The sequence below is a fragment of the Myotis davidii genome, unplaced genomic scaffold (assembly GCF_000327345.1).
Source record: "Myotis davidii unplaced genomic scaffold, ASM32734v1 scaffold96, whole genome shotgun sequence".
In the NCBI taxonomy this organism is placed as follows: Eukaryota; Metazoa; Chordata; class Mammalia; order Chiroptera; family Vespertilionidae; genus Myotis; species Myotis davidii.
The window spans coordinates 5,107,959-5,131,434 of NW_006289416.1; the positions used below are offsets into that span (position 1 = coordinate 5,107,959).

General features: G+C 36.0%; 1 protein-coding gene across 2 annotated transcripts in view; it reads left to right on the forward strand.

The window, feature by feature from the left end:
* The window catches only part of GREB1L (growth regulation by estrogen in breast cancer-like), a 130,570-nt gene that overhangs the window by 11,043 nt on the left and 96,051 nt on the right, over window positions 1–23,476 (forward strand). For both annotated transcript variants that reach the window (XM_006761880.2, XM_006761881.2), the window contains exons 2-5: window positions 2,389–2,496; window positions 11,455–11,614; window positions 11,821–12,018; window positions 18,148–18,324. In XM_006761880.2, the coding sequence (XP_006761943.1) occupies window positions 11,458–11,614; window positions 11,821–12,018; window positions 18,148–18,324 (532 nt within the window). In that variant the 5' untranslated portion in view covers window positions 2,389–2,496; window positions 11,455–11,457. The remainder of the gene's footprint in view (window positions 1–2,388; window positions 2,497–11,454; window positions 11,615–11,820; window positions 12,019–18,147; window positions 18,325–23,476) is intronic.

Consider the following 23,476-nt stretch of genomic DNA (forward strand, 5'->3'; position numbering starts at 1 on the left):
GGGTCTCCAGTGAACTGCTGGTTGAAGCAAATGGTGAAAATAAGAAAAGACAAGGGGCTTCGGGGTCTGCAGAGAGGACAGACAACAAGGAAATGCTGTTTGTTAGAAATCAAGAGTAAGCTGAGCCATAGAGGAAGAGAGAGCAAAGATGGATTATGTGCCATTTTATAAGCAACTTGGAAATCAGAGTCTTTCGGTGGCTATCGTGATCTGAGGGGGACATCTGCATCATGGTAAACAATTCCGTGCTTTGGATTTGCAAAATGTGTCTGGACCTTACCAAAACCATCTGGGAAGAGTGTTGGGAAATTACAAGGATACGGAATGTCTTATGTGAGGGTGTTGATGTTTGGGGGAAATAGTAGTCTTTTAAAATGTAAAAATTTAAACATTAATCTTTAAGTTTTTCTTTATATTTCATGTCTCTATTTTTTCTTCCTCTATTTCTTTCTTGTGAACAACTGTAGATATTAAGATGTTTGACAAGTTGTAGCCACTTTCTAGCATCCTTACTGTTTATACTGAAACTTCTTGGACAGTTTTTTTGCAGAGGGATTCTGAAAATTCTATGCCCAGGCCTGACGGAGGCTGGAGGCAGATTTTAAGTTATTTTAAGCAACCTTCTCTTTAATTTTATGGGCTCTTTGATGAAAGAAAAGAAGAAATTGTTATTGATCTGTCAGAACAAGGTGGAGATTTTCTATATTTAGAAATTAATTTTGTTGGCAAAAGTCCAGTTTGTAAATCCTGCCTGTGTGAGCAAAGGAACAGGAAGGAGCTTGGTCAGAGAGTAGAAAAAGGGAAGAAGGGCTGGGGGGGGAGGGGGTAATGTGGTTGGAAAAAAAAATGATTTTGTCAAACTTTTTGGCACTCGTCTATAAAAAAGACCATAGGTTGGAAGGCAAAGAAATTAAGATGATTAGAAGCTTTAAGCTATACAAATGGTAGAGTATCTTCCTTCTCTATGGGTGTAAATAATAGATGAAAGAGTAAGAGTGACAACAAAGGATCAGGTCGTTTAAGAGAATGTGTGCAGCCTGAATAGGGGTCTGTGGCCCAGGGCCAAAGGTCTTAGCTTTGAGTGTAATTAGAAGAAAATACTAAAATGTCATTACTAGCAGGTGAAGTGTGCAGCACGTGGCCAAAAATTAGCAATTTTAGACTCTGAAGCTATTGGAATTGGATTACTGACCTTTTTTAAAAATCATTAAGGTCCTTGTGGAGTCATATAGTTTCATTGGCAGTAATGCAGTTTGACCTTGTTGACCATATGGGGTAATCTTGGGTTTGGATGTAGGTAGCAAAACTCCTGACTTACGAAAGGATGTCTATTTGTGTGTGGGTAGATAGGAAATACATGAGTTTGAAAATCTAGGTCTTGTATTTTTATTTGTTCTTTTGCCTGAAGACATTCGTCTGACAGTAAGAGAGGTAAGATAAAGATTTTTATTTCAAAATCTAAAATGGTGTTTTCTCTTTTCTCTCTTTCAACTTGACATAAAAGGAGAGTAAAATGAAAACGTTTTTTAAACATAAGTTAATATCACTTTAAATATTTTAGTGCTATAAATATGCATATTGAAATTAGTACATTCTTAAGACGATCTTTTGTTTTCTCTTTAGACACTAACAAAGAAATAGAAGCACTTCTAAGTTATGTATAAAAATCAATGACATAGTTTTTATTTCACTTTATGCTTTATGACTATGACCATGCAGTAGTTTAAATTGGCCATAATCTATCTAGAAAACAGAATTAATATGTACACTGTAATTTTTACCCAGCTATAAAATTATAAGTAGTCTAATTTCTTCTAAGAATACACCACTCAAAAGAATAGGAAAACACTAGCTCTTTTTTCTTCTGGCAGGTTTTTTCCTTGGAAATTATTAAAGCATTTGTTTTTAAAAGTAGAGAATAATTTTAATCAGTATTAGCTATGTTTATATTTTTTATAGTTCTTTGAGGAGGTAAATTTTGAAAAAAATCAGAGAAACTTTAACTTAGAATAAGAAAATTATCTTCCACTAGTTTTATTCCTAAAAATAGAATAAAAGTTTTTGGGCTTTTAGCATTATGGTAACACCTGTCACAATGCAGACTTGACAGGTTTATTCATTTTACAGTTAGTGAGGGGAAATCTTAAGAACAACAGAAATTATTTTTGAATATATATATAAGTATGAATGATTATTTTGGGAGTGTTGTCTTAAGAAGGAGAAATATCTGTATTTGCCAGTTATGGGTTGTGTAATCTTTTGATAATTCATTTCTCATTGTCATTTCTGTAGAATTGTAAATATTTACACTATTATGTTCTGGAATATAATGTATTTGTTAAATAATTCATCTTCATGTATATATTTTTATTTTTTATGTTTTTGCAGGTGCAAAAAAGCTTTAAACAAGTAAAATCTAGGCAACAGGCTCCCTGAAGTGTTGACATCCCAACTTAATCATGAACGTGACTCAAAAATGTTAATAAATAAACCAAGGTATTGTACAATTATAATATACCCCCAAACTTTTCAAGACCAAATTTGTTTTATGAAATTATAGTTATAATTTAAACAAAGCTACAATATTTGGTACTTAAACTGATTAACCAGATATTTCTATGAACTCTCCTTCCATTTCCTCCCCTCTCTGCTTTCCTCTCTCCTCCCCCATCCTCTCCACTAAAAAAAGAAAAGGAAAAAAGTATTCAGCCATAAGTTTTTTCCCCTACAACAGCCTCTGTGTTATACTTCCTAAGTATCTAAATTAAGATAATAGAATTCAGTTTTTTATTCCCCTTTGTTGATTCTGGTTCTTTCAAATTGTCTAATAAGAGATTATTATTAATTATATAGATTACTATCCTCTGCAGAAAAAAAACAACAACCCAACCATATTAAAATTGGAACCAAACTCTCCTGAGATGTATGTTTTAAAAATTTTATAAAAGTGGTTTTTTTTTTCTATTTTTAGAAGGCTTGTAATTTAGAAAAGAAAAAGAAGCGATATTGCCCTTTTTCTCCCTGTGTCAAGGAAAATCAAAAGTTAACTTAGAATTGAGCACTTAGGGGTACTGTTTTAGCGAACCCTCCTCTGACAGGGCATAACCCAAGACTGTCTCTCTCCTTTTGGAAGTTACAATGTGCTTAAATAGCCTGGCGTTTCCAAGAGAGGCCAAAGATCTTTTCCTCTTTTATGACCCGTCGTATCCTTTTGAGGCCAGCAAGAACAAGAGGGTCATTGCCACTTCAGCCTGGTCCCTGTTGTTCCCTCATGGTGACCACGCAGATGGAAACCTAGTATTGGCGTAACATTTGGGCCTGGAACATCTGGAAAGTGGTCAGAGATGGAGCTCAGGAGACAGAAGAGAGAGAACTGTTGCGTTTTGTTACACCAGGTGCTAGGAGGAAGCAACATTGGCCTTTTTGATATGGGAGGCAAATTCTGTGGGCCCTGGAGTTAGGCTTCAACAATTGGAGAGGTCAAAGGACAGCTGAGTGGGGTCAGTGAGACACCATGGGGTGTATTTTGTTACTTAGTAAAAGGAGCAGCCTCCTAAAACCTTAAAGGATTCTCTTGAAAATCTGTGTTGTGAAAAGGTTTTATGAGTCTCACGGCAAAACTCCTGATTTATCTAAGGAATGCTTGCTTTTGTCTAATGGAAGGATAATCCTTACCAAATGTTGGCAACCACTATAAGAGTCAATATAGGTCTGAGAGAATAGTTAGGGTTTGAAGCGTACTTTGCTTTCCAAAATGTTTTTCATTTTCATGTGTTTCGGTGAAGAATTTTGCACTGTTGAAATATCACCCTTTTATTTCCTTGGAGCAGAACTTGAGGGAGAGATAGGGATAAAGAATGAGCCTACATTAATTCAAAAATCATTCTAACAAGTTTTTGACTGGCCCACAAACAGGATATTACAAACCTTTAAAAAACACCAACACTTGTTAATCCTAAAACGTTATCTTTGAATTTTAATGTTTCTGAATTATAGAAGACTTTTTTAAATTTAGATGTATTTCATAGAAGTGGGTATCAGTTAGTGAATAACCTTAAACCTTGTGTTTCTCCCTAAATGTGTTTCTTGCTCATTGTGTAGTTTAAGAAGAAAATGCTAGAATTAAGAATAAGTAATTTAAAAAGCAAATATAATAGAGAATTTTCTCTTTGAAGGGAAATGAAGAAGGGGAGGTCGGGGGAGGATTCTGCATGTTGTAAGAGCTTTCTTTCCACAGCCCATGACCTCAACATACCACTTTGTATGACTGTGGATATCTTTGAAGGGTGTCCACTGATAGGTAGTAAGGAGACTGTTAGAGGAATTTGGTAACTGTTCCAATTTTATACACTATATACATGTACATATAGAGAGAGCATATATTACAATATGTATTAGTAAGAGAAAAAGATAAAATGATGAGAAGTATACAGTAGGCTTTGTTTAGCATTTTCTTACTGATTTATAAATTTAAAATATGTGAATTACTTGTATATGTGATTTTTTTCTATTATTTTTGATAATTACTCATTTTAAAGCAACCTGTACTTAAATGTAGGGCTTAGTATGCAGTGTGTTCAATGTCTACTTTCTCAAGGTTAAAGTGCCTTTCAACAACTAATTTAGAAACCTAAGTGTAGTGACTGATAATTGCCTAGAGAAAATCCACAGCTGTTTAAGTAGCATTGAAATAGCCACAAAACTGACAAATACAATTAGCAATGTTAATAAGAAGATGGAAAGACGGGCAGATGACAGTGTGGAAAGATGAAGGCAGAGGGAGTAGCAAAGTCCATGTGAGAGCAGAATGTTCAGTTTGCTTTGAATTTCCAGTGCTTTTACTTTTAAGCTAAGTCCCTCTTTTACTACTCTCTGAACTACGAGAATGGGTTGTTTTTGTCTTGTTTTTAGCAAGTTAACTAATTCAGATACACTTGTTCAGTCCCTAACTCACCTCTGATTTTGAAAGATGATGGACAGGTGTTTGGCAGTACTGTTTAAGAGAAACAATCAGGTTTTGCTGATTCTAAGGCACAATTTTAGTGGTGGTGCTTTTAAAAGTCGATTTTAAAGGTATTTCTGTTTTACTATAATTACTATGAGTGGGAATTCCTTTATCTCTCTTCATACCCTTATAATTCTTATTAGTCATTCAGTTACATCCCAAAGGAGACCAAAGCCTTGTTTCTAGATTTAGTGACCCCGTATTACCAAAACAAAACCTGCAGAAGTCTTTAGTATATTATTGCTAATTACATTTATCTGGTTAATGTTCATAGCTCACTTTCCAAACAACTTATTAGGAAAATTAAATTGGGATAGGTAAATAAGAGAAATTAGATAAATATTACATGAAAAATTATTTAGTTATCGGTGCCCTTTCTGTGTTATCTTTAACGCACCCAGTGAGATGTAGAAAATTATTATAGTATCTTTTGAAATTCTACTCTTCGTGTGGGAAATTGGCTGTTGCCTCTGGTGTGTTGTGCAGATTTTAATGGTTGTTGTGATAAATCCCCAGAAGTTTGTTGTCTGAAACCATAGAGACTGGGAACTCTCTGAATGAGACAGCCTTGATGGATGTGGTAAGCCACACTTGGGAAGCATTTCTCCTTATTTAATGTTTTCTGTTCTGGATTATTGACGCTTCTCCCTGTTGAAAAATTGGTCTCTGGTGACATGGTAGAGGTCACACGTTGCCTATTATTGTTTTGCTTCTTTGATCTTACACAGGGATTGCCTCTGGTAATTATACTAGTTCCAGAGAGTCTTGATGAGATGTGTTTATTTTACAGAAGAATTTCTGGTATTTCAAGGAGGAAGAAAGTAAAGATTTCCAATAGTAACATATAACTCTGTCACAAAGGAAACAGCATTGTACTTTATCTTTTAATTATGACAGTTTTTAATAATAATTAAATGATTTGAATATTACAATAGTTATTTCTATAACAATTTAAGATATATTGCATATCTATAAATTATTATTGGTAAAATGGTTATTACGTAATTAAGTTATTAGGTCAGGGTTTTTATTTCAATACCAAAAATACTTTGGCCTCCAGAAATTATCAAGAGATTCATCCACATTTAAACGTACAGAACCATTAAAAGAGACTGGAAATTTTATATTTTAATCTGTTTGCATTTTCTAAAGATTTTTAGCCCAGGAGGATGAATAAAAATAAAATAAAACTTTTGTTTTAAATGCTTGGTTAGCTTTGTGATTTTTGGAATATGCTTAGGAAGAGATAATGTCTCTTCAAATCCACTTAATATATAATTGGATAAAACACAAAAAAGCTCAATATGGTTTTTTTTTTTAATTTGGTTCCTATTTTTAACAAAATATTTTCCCTCAAGAACCCATAGTCCAGTAGAGGAGTCAGACAAATACTAGATCCAACTATTAAGAGTGACAAATATCAATTTAAAGAATAAATGAAAAGAGTACAAAAGAGAACTGTGTAAATGTTGGTTTAATTTTGGATTATGGATTCTACAAGAACTCCCAAGAACCGTGTTTGATTTCTTTGTCTAGTAGTCACACATTCTCATTCTCATTTGTGAATATATGTGTGTGTGTGTGTGTGTGTGTGTGTGTGTGTGTGTGTGTGTGTGTGTATAAATCCTCACCCAAGGATATATTTTTCATTGATTGTGGAGATGAAGGAAGAGGGAGAAAGACAAATATCAATGTGGAAGAGAAATATCATTTGGTTGTCTCACACATGCGCCTTGACCAGGGATCAAACCCACAATCCTTTAGTGCACAGACAGTGCTCAAACCATTGAGTATACCAGCCAGGGCATCATCAGTGAATATTTTTAAGAGAAAGGGCATGTAAGTAGTGATGCTTATAGCACATAATTTTCTTACACAGAGTCTTAAGAATCTACTGGCTATAGAGGACAGTAATGTTTTGTATATATGATTGTAAAATTTCCTAATGAGAGACTAAACAAATTGCCCAATATGGTACAGGCTGGTGGGTGCAAAATTTGAATTAAGGTCATCTGACTCCAGAGTCTATGTGCTTAACCACTTCAATAGTAGGATTTATATAAATGCTGTATGTCTTGGTGGGTGATTGTTAAAGTTTGGAAAGTGGGTGACAATATCTGTAGTGAAAAAGGTAACAGAAAACTGGCAACTTGTACAAAGTTATCTTTTTAGTACTATGTCTGGCACATAGGCAATAAATTGTGCCTTAAAAACCCCCACTTCAAACCAAAACCACTACACTCATACACACCACACATAGACTTTACCATCTTCACTTTCAAATAATGTTTTAGTCGGGGAGGGGGGGGAGGACATGGGCATTTTAGTCTAAATTTGAACCCTATTTTCATCATTTACAAACTAGATAACCTTGGCTTGTTGCAGAAACTAGATCATTTGCTCTGTCCACCTGTCCCTCATTCTGAATCTGCTTGTCTCCTTGTGGTTTCATTTACTTCTTCGTCGGTCCTATAAATGCAAGTTAGCTCTAGAGGTTGGACTGTAATCATTACACCCATCGGCAAGAATACTTCCTCGATGGTGTGTGTGTTTCATATTATCTCCCCTGGAGAGGCACACAGCCTCTCATTGCCTCACTTTTAGTGGTGCTAAGTTTGATCAGTGGATTCAGGAAGTGTCAGCCTGATCCCTCCATTGTAAAGTTCTCCGTCAGCTTTTTATCTAATGGTATCACTTGATATCATTGTCAAAATGAATTTTGCATTAAGGGTTGCAAATTGGTAATTTTATAATTCTGTCATTCTTTCCACGTTTATTATAGTAAGAATTCTTCATTTTTAAAAAACCCTCTTTCTCAATAATCAGAATTATTTGGTTACTTTAAGCACAGGAAGAGCAGAATGAATGCTTCACTCGTTCCTTTGTCTTGTAGTAGGGTTCAAATAGGTGCTTTGTTTTTATTTGTTTTGTTTTCCAAAAGGAGTGCTCTCCTTTTCTCTTGAATATTAACATTAATGTGAGATTTTACATTTTAAATATGCTTTAGTCCATTGCATTGATTTTCTTTTATGTTGAGTTTCTCTAATGTTGGGCCTATGGGAACACTTCATGTTGACTCCTGTGTCTTCTGATATGACCCATTAGTCCTTGACAGCTTCTTTGCTTTCAGGAACAAGATGTTCATGGTTCATCTTTTGTCTTTCCCGCCCCAAATCTGGAAATGGCCATATCTTCCAGGAACTTTGATTCTTTTCAATGGGAATGATATTGGGAAGTGCTTATTGTTATTGAATTGCCATTGTTTCTTGGACTTTTCAGTAGACAATGCTTGGGAATAAAAATTTGAAACCTTTTAAAAAGTAAATTATTACTTAATATATCCATCCCCATCTACCTGCTTCATAGCCTAACTAGCTGTTAAACCAGACAACCCTAAAGTAGTATCCTAGATGCAGTTCTTTTTCTTTTAGCATGTACATGATTTTTTTATTGATTGAGAGAAAGGGAGAGAGAGTAAGAGAAAAAGAGAGAGAGAGAAAGGAACATTGATTTGTTGTTTCACTTATTTACACATACATTGGTTAATTCTTATATGTGCTCTGACCTCAGATTGAACCTACAATCTTGGCATATCAGGACAATGCTCTAACAAACTGAGCTACCCGGCCAAGGACCATGAATTTTTTAGTGTTTTTCTTGTTCTTTCTTATCACTAACTATGATGATTCTTTTAACATCACTTAAAAATATTGTTTATCTCCTCCAGATAGTTGTTATTAAAAGTTAACCTTTACGCCAGAACCGGTTTGGCTCAGTGGATAGAGTGTTGGCCTGCGGACTCAAGGGTCACGGGTTCAATTCCGGTAAAGGGCAGGTACCTTGGGTGTGGACACATCCCCAGTGGGGAGTGTGCAGGAGGCGGCTGCTCGGTGCTTCTCTCTCATTGATGTTTCTAACTTTCTATCCCTCTCCCTTCCGCTCTGTAGAAAATCAATAAAACACATTTTTTTTTTAAAGTTAACCTTTACTAATAGCCCAAGTGCAGTACCTTAAAAATAATTTTATTTGGTCAAAAGAGAAACTTGTTGAGGGAGTACAGTTGAGTCAGTACAAGTGTACCATAACTGGGGGAAATGGTTTGGAATATTATGCTAGAAGGCTGTAGTAGAAATTCCACCTCTTAATGAGAGGTTCTCATTCCAAGCACTGGAATGAATTTTATTTTCTCTGGAATCCTGAAGAACCAGAAAGGGGTGGAGGGGATGTTCACTTTGCAAATTCACTTGTTCTTACCGTCTTTTTAAATAAGAAGTCTATTTTTCAAAACTACAAAATAAATGAACAAGCCAAATAGAAACAGACTCATAGAGAACAGACTGACAGCTTTCAGAGGTGAGGGGGTTTGTGGAACTGGGTGAAAAAGGCGAAGGGATTAAGAAGAAAGTAAAACTCATGCACACAACAGCATGGTGATTACCAGAGGGAAAGGAGGAGGGGGGAGGGTAGAGAAGAGTATAGGGGGACAAATGGTGATGGAAGGAGGCTTGACTTGAGTTGATAAACATGCAGTACAATCTACAATTGACGTATTATAGAATGGTACGCCTGAAACCTATATAATTTTATTAATCAATGTTACCTCAACAAATTCAATGAAAAATAATAAAATAAAGAACAGCAAAAACAAAAACAACTACATGTTCAGCAATAGCATTGAATTATCAATGAGAAGGATCAGAACTTCATACTAAGCACTAAAGAAGTCTGTGGTCAGTTCTATAATTCTTCACATTATTACCATTTTTAACAAAGCCCAGTTATGCTTTCATTTGGAATAAAGTTGGTCAGTTTCTTTCACTCTACCAACGTCTCTTCATGGTTACTTCTGTCTTCATCTGAGTATTGCTGATGCTCTTGAGGGATTATGTATGTCTTCTATGAGTCCTCACCACTGGAACTTGGCTTGCTCTATCAACCAGTCCTCCAGGGTACTTCCTCTAGGAAGTCAATCCAAGTTGGAATTCCAGATAAAATTTAATAGATCTCTCGCTCACTTTTCTGGGAAAAGTAGGGCTAAGATATTCTCAAAATTGCCTTTCTTGAAACGAGATTTACCCAAGTTGAGCCTATGTAGTGCTGTAGGAGTACAGGATTTATCATCACATGGCTAGATATCACCCTTACCAGTTGGGTGATAGTGGGCAAGTCAGTTGGCTTCTCCAAGCTTCAGTTTTTTAATCTATGAAGTGGGAAGAGGTCATGCATACTTCAGAACACTGAGAATTAAATAATCTTTATAAAGTACTTAGTACACTGCCTAGCCCCACAGTTCTCAGACTTTTCATCTCAGAACCTTTTATACTCTAAGAAACCGAGTTTTATTTATGTAGATTATATTTATTAGAAATTAAAACTAAGAAATTATAAAATATTTTAATTAAAAAATAGTAAACCCAGGATGTATCAACATAAATAACAAATTTTATGAAAAATAACTATTTCTTTTTTTAAAAGTTAGTAAGAAGAGTAGTCTATCTGCATTCAATTTGTTGCAATGTCAGACATCAGACAGCCTCTAAAAATTTACACATACAAGAGAATGAGAGTGGAAAAGGCAAATAATCTCTTAGTAATAGTTTGAAAAGAGTTTTGACCTCATGAACCTCAAAAAGGGTCTCAGGGACCTTAGACCTTACTTTGAGAATTGTAACCAATAGCACATGAAAAATTGTAGTTATTATTGATATACATGGAAAATTTTGTAACTAGCAAGTTCTCTACAAGTATTAGTGATGAGAATTAAAGACCATTACTTCAGAACTTCTTATTATAAACTCCTGAAGAGTCTCAAATAAGATTGTGATTCAGATGGAGCAAAAGACACAACAGTGTTTTTCAAATAAATGCTGGTAATGCATAAATGAGTCCTCTGAGTTTAAAAGGCTCAAATCTTGCTTTCAGAAATTTGTCAATTAAATATATCATCCTAAAGCTTTCATTTTTCTTTCCCCAGAGAAGAATCTTTCCTCCTAGGGTAATGAGATCTTAATAGAGAGAGAAGTAGAGATTTACTCTGAACCATTGATAGAGTTGGTGTAGGGTTATGGTAGCCACCAGTGTTAAGGTTGGAGGTGTGGCCCTTTGTCACCAGGTTGAGCTTCACAATTGACAGGTCAGTCTTGATTTACTGGTTGGAGAACTTGGCGTAAGGCATTATTACTGCTTGATTCTCAGATACAAGATCCTTTAAAGTGGCTTTTGAAATGTGTTTGGACTGTAAAAACAAAAGGCAATGTGACCTGATAACAGATACTTTAAACAAATTGTCGTAACAAGAAATATATGTATAGTTCGTATAGTTCATATGTTAAGATATATGAATTAGTTTATATCAGCTATATGTGTACTCTGCAGACATATGGTCCTCTAACTATATAATTTTCTCCTTTTTTCCTCTTTTTTTGGGGGGTGGGGGGATGGTGGTGTAGAACATGGGGAATTCATATGCTGGGCAACTGAAATCTGCTCGATTTGAGGAAGCTCTCCACAATTCCATAGAAGCCTCTCTGAGATGTAGTAGTGTGGTACCACGGCCAATTTTTTCCCAGCTCTACTTGGACCCTGACCAACATCCATTCTCACCTGCAGGTAAGTTTCTCGATCGCATACATTCCTAGATTCCTTTTAAAAGAAGTGGGCCTTCCAAATTGGGGGACCTCTGAAATAAACTGGTTAATTGTTAGAAAATGCTAGTCTACCTGTCTTCACACATCTTTCAGAACTATGAATTTTTCTTTTGATTATCTTTCCTCAACATCTTCTTATTAATTAGCTATGATTTATTTGCTTGCCAGATGTAAAACCCAAAGTGGAGGATCTGGATAAAGACTTGGTACACCGCTACACTCAAAATGGAAGCCTGGATTTTTCTAACAATCTAACAGTTAATGAAATGGAAGATGACGAAGATGATGAAGAAATGTCTGATTCAAATAGCCCACCAATTCCCTATTCACAAAAACCTGCCCCAGAAGGATCTTGCACTACAGATGGTGGGTTTCACTTTTTTTTTTCTTTAATCCCTCTAATATTGCCTGACTAGTTTCCAATCATTAGATGTTGTGCTCAAGGCTAGAAACCAATAATTACAGAAAGGAATGAAGAATAATTATGCTCTTACATTATCTCCTGTGACTTCATAGCAGGTGTTATAAGAAAGGCAAGTATTATCACCCCATCTTATCGATGATGAAGAGACTAAGATTCACAGCAGTTGATGACTTTTTGAGATGGAATGTGACAGTGGCAGACTCAGGTCATGTTTTGCTAATACTCCAGGTACTTCCTGCAAGAATGGTACTACTTTAGGAAGTTTTTTAGTGTTTTCTTTTCCTACTTCTTTCTTTTCTACCCACAAAACAATAACAGAGATAACAGATGATTTATATTTACCTTTTCCACTCATCCAGTATATTGTTATCTATAGAAAAGAAAAATGTATTTTGTCAACCACCTCTTCGACCACACTTTAAAAAAGAAAATCCTAGTCCTAATATAAAACATTTTCAGGACTTCATGGTTTTGGTGATGTCACAATTTAATTTATACCCTATTTTCTCCATTTTGTGATATGCAGTGCTGTTTTCTGATCTTCCTACCCTAATTAGTATGTGGGTTCTACTTTATCCATATTAGCCAAAGTATAACTTTTATATCCATACTGATTTGGACCAGAGGTGATTCCTAATTGTGAAAATCTTGGGGGTGGAAGGGAGGAGAAGATAAGGAGGGGGCAAAATTTGAGGACAGTCCCTCCACAAAGCTTGAAGTACAAATAATTTGGATAAACTAGATTCACATATGCCAAGCCAGATGAATGAGTCTGCACTGTTTGGAAATTTTATTTTCTCCTCGATTTCTCTCTATCTCTATCTCTTCCTCTCCCCCTCCCTTTCTTCCCCCTCCCTCAATCCTTCTCTCTTATCTGATAAACTACCTAGAGGGATTTGGAAACCTGAATAATCTTCCTTGTAGCTTATCTAGCCTGCTTCACCACAGGTGGTCTCTAGCAAATGAATACTACTGCTCTTGGAGTTGGGCCTGCTTCTGGCACATCATTCCCTTATGTATTTATTGGCTTCCACATGATTGATTTCTTTTGCCGATACTTAATATATTAGCATACATATCAATTTATTCATTGATGTATTACAGGCCTTTAAACCTTAGAGGTATGGGAGGTGACTGGCATTTGGTTTCCACTTACCTGTTTTCTATACATTTTCATGCCTTTTATTAATTAATGAGTCAACTCATATTTATCAAATAATAGCTAGAAGTGGAAATAGTGCTTAAAATGTTGTTGGATTGACATCAAGAACCTTGTTCTATGTAAGAGTTAACTAGAACCAGAGTAAAAGCTTTAGGGGATCATTGTGAAATATCAAATTTTATACCAAAAATGAAGGGAAGGGTTCCCCTTTTTTTTTTTTCCTGTGCCCTAGGTGTGTTTTTAGACTGCCTTTGAGGTATCTGGCTCCATTGATATTATATATAACCAGGTATGGAAAGCTGTTTATGACTCACCAAGATATAAACTCAGTGATCTAGCAGATACCAAGTGAGTCTGTGAAGCATAAGGGAAGAGTAATAGTTATTTTAAAGAGGATAGTTATTTTAAAGAGGATAGTTATCTTAGAGGCACATTTTTTTCCTAACGAAAAAGGAACCATTTCACCTAAACACAAGATTCATATTCTCAGACAACCCCAAAATACTAGCTACACTTAGATTCCATCAGCTACTTTGGTTTCTTATAATTAATTCACATCCATTATTTGTTTTCCCCCTTTAATTCACCTGAGGTGACGTGGTCATTAAACACAAAAGGTATCCTTTGTAATTTGATAATTCATAGCTCATCCATGGCTCTTTCAATTTGACTCATCTAAGGTAGTTCTAAGAGGCTTCTCACACGGAGCCCCGAAATGTTCCTTATAAAAATGTCAATAAAATAGGGCAATGTCATGCTGCACTTGCTTCAGTGGGCCACCTTCCTGTCATGGGAAATCCTGTATTTACCTAAGGCTTAAGGAAGCTGAAGCTATTTTTAGAGGCAATTTAGATAAGCAGATACTTCGCACCTGATGGGCTTCTGGGGGGTTACCATTCAGATGTAAATTTTGGTTGCTAATTTCTTATGTAAATTATTGGAATAGAGTAGTTTCCTACCCTGCTGGGAGGCAGTTGAGTGTCTAAAAGGGTGAAGAGCAACCAAATTTTAGGCCTCCAAATACTGCCTTGATTACTTTAGTTTGTATTTACAGCTGTTTCAGTAAACTTTTCCCTCCCCCCATTTAGATTACTCTGTAACCTTCAAATTGGAGATAATTGGAGAATGCAAATTGGGTTCTGTGAAGTGAAAACCTTGGCTATTTTCTTAAGGAAATGCAGATGAAGTTTATAAAGAGGAGCCCTCTTACTATTTTTTTTAAATTAAAGTAATTTGCTGCAAGAGTCTTGGTTTTAGACAATATTTTACTTTCATTCTCAGAAAATGAAACTATTTAGAGGCACATTTGTCAAATAAATTGTAATTTGTATGCCCACCTCAATGATAGCTTATCTTTCTTGCCCATGCTTTCTCCAGGAGCCTCTAAAAGAAACATTAGATCTTTCTTTCAGGATTAGTTCAGAGATAATTCAAAATTATCCTACAGGGAGTAGTAAGGTTTCTTTTATTTTGTTTGAGATTTTAATTGAGCTTTAATATTGATCTTTATTAGGTCAATAATCTAATATATCTCTAACAGTGGGGAAATAGAACCACCTGTTACACCAGATATTTGAATCCCTGGGGGTTTGAAAATCATTTGTTGGGGAATGCTCTAACTGATACTCTTGAAGTTCCATATAGCTCTGATGGTCTAAAAAGGCTTGTAATAATTTGCAGATTGGTACAAATTGGTACAGGCTTATGGTTCTATCTAGTCTACTCTTCCTAATATAGAGTGACTCAAGGCTGTAGATGGCTGTATTACTCCTGGTGACAGAAACAACTCCCCAGGCATTCTGTTTGCCATCAATAGGCAATCATGCCAGGCTAGCGTGGATCAGTAGTTAAGCGTCAATCTATGTACCAGGAGATCAAGGTTCAATTCCCAGTCAGAGCATATGCCTGGGTTGCGGGCTTGATCCTCAGTGTGGTCCATACAAGAGGCAGCCGATCAATGGTTCACTCTCATCATTGATGTTTCTATCTCCCCCTCTCTGAAATCAATAAAAATTTGTTTTAAAAAAATAAGCAGTCGTGATCCTCTCATCACTGAATTTGGGGAGATATTACTTTTTGGAGCAAATCACAATAAAGGTGATACTTCTTAGGGAAAATGTGTTTCTAGGTTTATTGTCTATATGTAAATTAATAAATCCTTTGATTAAAAATTTAGTGTTCCTTTTAGGACTTTAAAATGCCTCCAGATTTAGTATTTTAGAATTTGGTGGAAAAGACTATGTTCACCCCTCATAGTTTTAGCTCTGGATTATAACTGTTCTTAGTTTTTCTTTAGCTAAGTTGAATAGTACGCTTTTTATCTGTTTCCACATAGTAAATGTCCCATGTCTTATATCACTAAACTTTACTGGACTCATTATGTAACCTTGGGCAAGTTCCCTAACCTTTTTGAGCTTCAATTTCTTCATCTATGAAAAGGAGATAGTGGTACCTACCTACAGTTGTTGAGAGGGTTAAATAACATAATTTAAATAGTGATTAGCACTGTACCTGACTTAGGTTAAGTGCTCCATAAATTTTAGCTGCCATCAATATCATGATAATATCACCATCATTATTATCAATTTCCAGTTTCCAGAGTTTAAAATAAACTGTGAGTCCTGTCCCTTATTCTGAGTGGGGGCAGCCGAATTTTTTTCAAGGGGTTTATGTATTCTTAGCCTCCAAAAATGTTTGTAAACTGAATAACTAATATGACTGAATATAAAAATGACTATTTTTCAAACAAATACAGATGATATTGTGAATGATAAAAGACAGATTCATTTAAAATTGTTAAAGAATTCACAAAAACTTTTAAAAATATATTTGTATTGATTTCAGAGAGGAAGGGAGAGGGAGAGAAAGATTGAAACATCAATGATGAGGGAGATCATTGATTGGCTGCCTCCTGCACGCCCCTTACTAGGGATCAAGCCTGAAACCTAGGCATGTGCCCTTGACCGGAATTGAACCTGAGACCCTTCAGTCCTGCAGGCCGATGCTGTATCCACTGAGCCAAACCAGCTAGGGCACACAAAAACACTTTGATATTATTTTTCTCAATTTCCAAACATTAAAAGTTAAATTTGAAATTTTTTAATGTTTAAAAGGGATCTACACACTTGAGATAGTTGAACCCCATTGTCCTTATCAATTTAGTCTTTCTTCTGTTGACTTTTTTCAATTTTATTATGTCTGCTTTTGTGGTTTGATGATCCAGACCATATAGTAGCTTTATGCACCACAGCTTCATATAAAATTTGGATGTTGTTATCTTTTCATTTCTCATATACTAACTGATGGCATCCAATTGTTTGTTGGCATTTGATTAAATCATAATATTAATTGATGCTAGAAGAATTTAGCATGGCTCTTCTCCACTTTATATTGGGCAGTGATGATAGAGGTCGCCTCAGGTTTGTGTGTAAAGAGCCCATTCTCCCTCTCCTATAACTCTCTCAAATAGCACTTATCATACTTTCCTTCAGCCTAATTTGGTTGCAAGTGACAGAAACCCAATTCAAACTAGCTTAGGTAGAATGAAGAGGTTATTGGAAGAATTCCAAAGCAAAAGGTGTCATGACCAAACCATGGGAAAGGCAGATACAGCTGAGCTTCAGGGATCCAAACTCTGCCAGAACACCCCCCCACCCCCACCCCTGACTACATCCCTCCTATCTTTGCTGACAGACTTCTCTCACAGAGCAAGGAACAGAGTTGCACAGAGCTAACCAAGCCATGCTCTCTCTGCTTTCATGTTCAGAATTCTTAAGGAAAATGCTTTGATTGGCTTGGTGTATGTCAAGTGCCCATCCCTGCACTGATCAAATATGGCCAGAAACGTGGGATGTTCCAGTGGCCCAGCTTGAGTCAGGTGCCAGCTCCAGATCAATCTAGAATGTCACAACTCTCCAGGGGAATCACATGATTAGAGTGCAGGGAGGATCATGTCCCTGAAGACTTGCTGATCAGTGATCTGTGACAGAAAATAGCGGTCCTCTGTAATATTGCTTTGTGATTATCAGTTCCTTATACAGTCTTCCAATTAGCTGTAATATGAGTTCTTTTTTTTTAATCCTCACGCGAAAATATTTTTTCATTAATTTTTAGAGAGAGTGGAAGAGAGAGGAAAAGACAGAAATATTGATGTGAGGTAAACACATCAAATGGTTGCCTCCTGCACGTGCCCTAACTAGGGCCTGGGCTGGGGAGGAGCCTGCGACCGAGATACGGGCCCTTGACCGGAATCAAACCCGGGGCCTTTCAGTCTGCAGGTCAACGCTTAATCCACTGAGTCAAACTGGCCAGGGATATAACATGAGTTCTTAGAGGAAGATATCTGTATCCTCAGGCCTACTACAACATCAGTTGCAAATGATTTTTAATAAATCATGAACTAATGAATTATTGTAATGTGTTATCTTGTCATATCTTGTCATTTCATGTCATAACTCATGAAAAATAACCTAACAGTTCTGACTTCTAGTCCCTGCCTATTCGTTTCTGAGTCACCAAACTCAGAGCTCCAGTCTCCTTTACGTGAAACAGAGAGCATCTCTGTTCTTTGATTGTTCCTTTGTAAAAGTAAATTTGCATTGAGAGTTAAAATATTATATTGTGTGCACAAAAATTACCTACACTTTTTCAAAGTTTGCTGTATCTTTATCATATTTTTACTTATGGGAAAAAATATGAAAGTTGTCAGTGTTGGCTGCACCAGTCAGAATATCTCCTAGTGTCTTTTCATCTCTATTCAGAGGGGCACATATAATAGATTTGTCTTCTCATTGGAGTACACAGACTTTAAGTTCTTAATAGTGATCCCCACAGGTAAACTTTACTCTCCAAATGGGTTACAAAGCATTTTAACCTCCCTAAACATTTCTGTCTTTTTTCTGGTTTTCAGGTTTTTGTCAAGCAGGAAAGGATTTGCGTTTGGTATCTCTGTGTATGGAACAAATCGACATCCCAGCAGGGTTCCTTCTGGTGGGGGCAAAGTCTCCCAATCTTCCTGAACACATCCTAGTGTGTGCTGTAGACAAACGGTTTCTACCGGATGATCATGGGAAAAATGCACTTTTAGGTGAGTATTTCACACCTATAAAATTCCTTCCAAGCCATAATGGGTTTGGCTCAGTGGATAGAGCGTCGGCCTGCGGACTGAAGGGGCCCGGGTTCGATTCTGGTCAAGGGCATGTACCTTAGTTGTGGGCACATCCCCAGTGGGGGGTGTGCAGGAGGCAGCTGATCGATGTTTCTCTCTCATCGATATTTCTGACTCTCTATCCCTCTCCCTTCCTCTCTGTAAAAGACCAATAAAATATATTTTTTAAAAATTCCTTCCAAGATGGAGTTAAAATACAAGTTTATTCTAAATTATCACTAAATTTTTTTAAAATTGCAGAATTAGTTGAGGAATATGGAGTTTGGCAAAAGTAGGTTTATAGTTGTGAGTATGCAAAACAGTTTATTCTTGTATTATTATTTATTGTATTATTTTCCATATGAACAAATGTAAACATACTTTTACCCCACCCTATATAGTTTAGTGCAAGTATGAAACATTGTTCCTACTACTTAAAAGTTATTTTTTATTTTTTATTCATTCTCAAAACACCTGATGTCAGGTCCTCTCAATTATTCAGCTGTGTATTATCTACTTTGTAACTTACTTGTAGTTTTTCCATACCACCCATTATTTATAACTACCCTTGGTTGATGTGATTCTCATTTTATATTTAGCATTAGTTCACCCAACATAACTAGGAAAAAAATATATCCTATATAATAAAACCCTAATATGCAAATCAACCAAATGGTGGAATGACTGGTGGAACGATTGGTCGCTATGACGCACACTGACCACCAGGGGCAGACGCTCAATGCAGGAGCGCCGTTCAGCCAGAAGCTGGGCTCACGGCTGGCAAGCACAGTAGCGGTGGCAGGAGCCTCTCCCACCTCCGCTGCAGGAGGGCATTAAGGAGCGAGGGGTCCCAGACCGCTAGAGGGATATCTGACCTCCGGCGGACATCCCCTGAGGCATCCCGGACTGCGAGAGGGCACAGGCCGGGCTAAGGGACCCCCCTCCCAGTGTATGAATTCTGTGCACCGGGCCTCTAGTATATACATAACATAATGCATACCTTTATCTCAAAATTGTTTTGCTTTCTGGTATGCTTTACATCCGTGTGACTATTTAGTAACTACCAAATTTTACTTCCTAATCCCTTCACCTTTTTTACTCAGCCCTACAACAACCACCCATCTGCCCCCCACCCCAATCTGGCAAACCCTTAGTTTGTTCTCTGTATTTATCAGTCTATTTCTGTTTTATTTACTTGTTCATTTTGTTCTTTAGATTCCACATATAAGTGAAATCATATGGTATTTGTCTTTCTCTGTCTGACTTATTTCACTTAGCACAGGTCAGTGATGGCGAACCTTTTGAGCTCGGCATGTCAGCATTTTGAAAAACCCTAACTTAACTCTGGTGCCGTGTCACATATAGAAATGTTTTGATATTTGCAACCATAGTAAAACAAAGACTTATATTTTTGATATCTATTTTATATATTTAAGTGCCATTTAACAAAGAAAAATCAACCAAAAAAATGATTTCACATGTCACTTCTGACACGCATGTCATAGGTTCGCCATCACTGCTCTAGGTCCATCCATGTTTCACAAATGGTAAGATTTCAGTCTTTTTTTATGGCCAAGTGATACTCCATTGGACATATATACCACATCTTTTTTATCCAATCATCTATTGATGGGTTGCTTCCATATCTTGGCTATTGTAAATAATGCTGCAGTAAACATAGACGTGCACATATCTTTTTAAATTAGTGTTTTGGATTTCTTCAAATATTTACCCAGAAGTGGAATCACTGGGTCATACAGAAATTCCATTTTATTGTGTAGTTTATTTTTTGTTATTTCGTTACTTTGATTGTTGACATTATTACAGATGTCCCCCATTCCCCCTTTGCTCCCTACACCTAGACCCTGCCCTTTCCTCAGTCTGGCCCTAACCACATTTTTGTCTGTGTTCATGGGCTATGGATATATGTTCTTTGACTATTTTCTTCACCTTTCATCCTGTCTACACCCCCTTCCCTTACACATTTGTCAGACTGTACCATGTATCCATAACTCTGGTTCTATTTTGTTCATTAAATTACACATGTAAGTGAGATCATATGGTATTTATCTTTCTCTGACTGGCTTATTTCGCTTAGGATTATAATCTCCAGGTCCATCCATGCTGTAGCAAAACCTAAGAGTCCCTTTTAATAGCCACATAGTATTCCATTGTGTAAATGTACCACAGCTTTTTTATCCACTCATCTATCGATGGGCACTTGGGCTGTCTCCAGATTTTGTCTATTGTAAATAGCTCTGCTATGAACATAGGGGTGCATATATTTTTTCTGATGTATATTTTTAGGATATAGTCCCAGAAGTGGACCACTGGGTCAAAAGGCAGTTTTATTTTTAATTTTTTGAGGAAACTCCATACTGTTTTCCAAAGTGGCTGCACACCAGTATACATTCCCACCAACAGTGCACTAGGGTTCCTTTTTCTCTACATCCTCTCCAGCACTTGTTTTTTGATTTACTGATGGTAGCCATTCTAGCAGATGTGAGGTGATATGTCATTGTAGTTTTAATTAGCATCGCTTTGATGATTAGTGATGTTGAGCATTTTTTCTATTGGCTATCTCTATATCCTCTTTGAGAGGTCCTTTGTTCATTTTTTAATTGGATTGTTTGTCTTCCTGGTGTTGAGTTGTATATGTTCTTTATATATTTTGGAAATTAAACCCTTATCAGATGTACCATTGGCGAATATGTTCTCCCATACAGTGAGTTCCCTTTTCATTTTGATGATGGTGTCTTTTGTTGTGTAGAAGCTTTTTAGTTTGATGTGGTTTCATTTGTTTATTTTTTTCTTTGTTTACCTTGCCCTAGGAGATATATCAGCAAAAACATTGCTATGAGAGATGTCTGAGATTTTACTGCCTATATCTTCTAGGATTTTTATGGTTTCATGACTTACATTTAAGTCATTTAAACATTTTGACTTTATTTTGTGTCTGGTGTAAGTTGGTAGTCTAGTTTCATTTTTTGCATGTACCTGTCCAATTTTCCCAGCACCATTTATTGATGAGACTGTATTTACTTCATTGTATACTCTTGCCTCCTTTGTCAAATATTAATTGACCATAGAGGCATGGATTGATTTCTGGGATCTCTGTTCTGTTTCATTGATCTATATTGCCTATTCTTTGCCAGTACCAGGCTATTTTGATTACAGTGGCCTTGTAGTATAGTTTGATATCTGGTATCCAACTGTGTTCTATCTCAAGATTGCTGAGGCTATTTAGGTCTTTTTTGGTTCCATATAAATTTTTTAAATACTTTTTTTAGATCTCTGAAATATGCCATTAGTATTTTAATAGGGATTGTACTGAATCTATAGATTGCTTTAGTATGGGTATTATAATGATATTAATCATTCTTCCAGTCTATGAGCATGGTATTTGCTTCCACTTATTTGTGTTTTCTTCAATTTCTTTCTTCAATGTCCTATAGGTTTTCAAGTACAGGTCTTTTACCTCCTTGGTTAAATTTATTCCTTGGTACCATTTTTGTTGTTGTTATTGCAATATTAAATGGGATTGCTTTCTTAGTTTCTCTTTCTGAAAGTTCATTATGGTGTATAGGTTTCTGGATATTGAGTATATATCCTGCTACTTTCCCAAATTCATTTATTAGATCTAGTAGTTTTAGGGTGGAATCTTTAGGGTTTTTTATATATAATATTATGTGATCTGTGAATAATGACAGTTTTACTTCCTCCTTTCCAATTTGGATCCCTCTTATTTCTTCTTTTCTGATCACTGTGGCTAGAACTTCCAATACTATGTTGAATAAGAGTGGTGAAAGCAGACATCCCTCTCTTATTCCTGATCTTAAGGGAGACACTTAGTTTTTGCCTATTAAGTATGATGTTGACTGTAGGTTTTTCACATATGGCTTTTATTATGTTGAGATATGGTCCATTTATTCCCACTTTGGTGAGAGTTTTTATCATAAATTAGTTTGGATTTTATTGAATGTTTTTTCTGCATCAATTGATATGATCATGAAATTTTTATCTTTCATTTTGTTTATGTGATGTATCACATTTATTGATTTGCAAATATTGTACCAGCCTTGCATCCCCGGAATAAATTCCACTTGATCGTGGTATGTAATCTGTTTAATGTATTGCTGGATCTGATTAGTTAATATTTTCTTGAGAATTTCAGCATCAGGAATATTGGCCTATAATTTTCTTTCTTTGTAGTGTCTTTGTCTAGTTTTGAAATTAGGATAAGTTTGGCTTTGTAAAATGAGCTTGGGAGTATTCCCTCCTCTTGAATTTTTTTTGGAATAGTTTGAGGAGGGTAGGTTTTAGTTCTTCTTTGAATGTTTGGTAAAATTTGCCTGTGAAGTCATCCAGTCCAGGACTTTTGTTTGCTGTGAGTTTTTTTTAAATTATTATTATTATTACTGCTTCAATTTCATTAGTTGTTAATTGGTCTATTTAGGTTTTGTGATTCTTCCTGATTGAGTTTTAGAAGATTGTATGTTTCTAGGAATTTGTCTATTTCATCCAGGGTGTCCTATTTGTTGGCATATAGTTATTTGTACTAACTTATTCCCTCCTTCCTTCCTTCCTTCCTTTTATTGGTTTCAGAGAGGAAGAGAGAGGGAAAAAGACAGAAATATAAATGACTGGAGACTGATCTGCTGCCACCTGCACACCCCCTACCGGGGATGGAGTCCACAACCTAGGCATGTGCCCTCATCAGGAATCAAGACCTGACCTCCAGGTCAATGCTCAACACTGAGCCACACCAGTCGAGCCCAACAGATACATGTCTTAAAAGTACTAAAGCATGGAAAAATTAGCAATGTAATAGAAACATAAAAAATATTAATTGTAAATTTTAAATCTCTACTTTTTTGTTATACCTTAAAAAGGTAAGAACATATTACTTTCTGTAAAAGAATATTAGCATAAGATTATATTTAAGATTACTACTTAAAATTTTTCCTCCATAGAAAAACACTGGCTGAACAAAATATCAAATGCATGCTTAATGTGTGTGGAATATGAAGTTTCTATTAGAATTAATTCCTATATATAATTAAAAATCTGAGGATGTTTGCTTAAAATATAA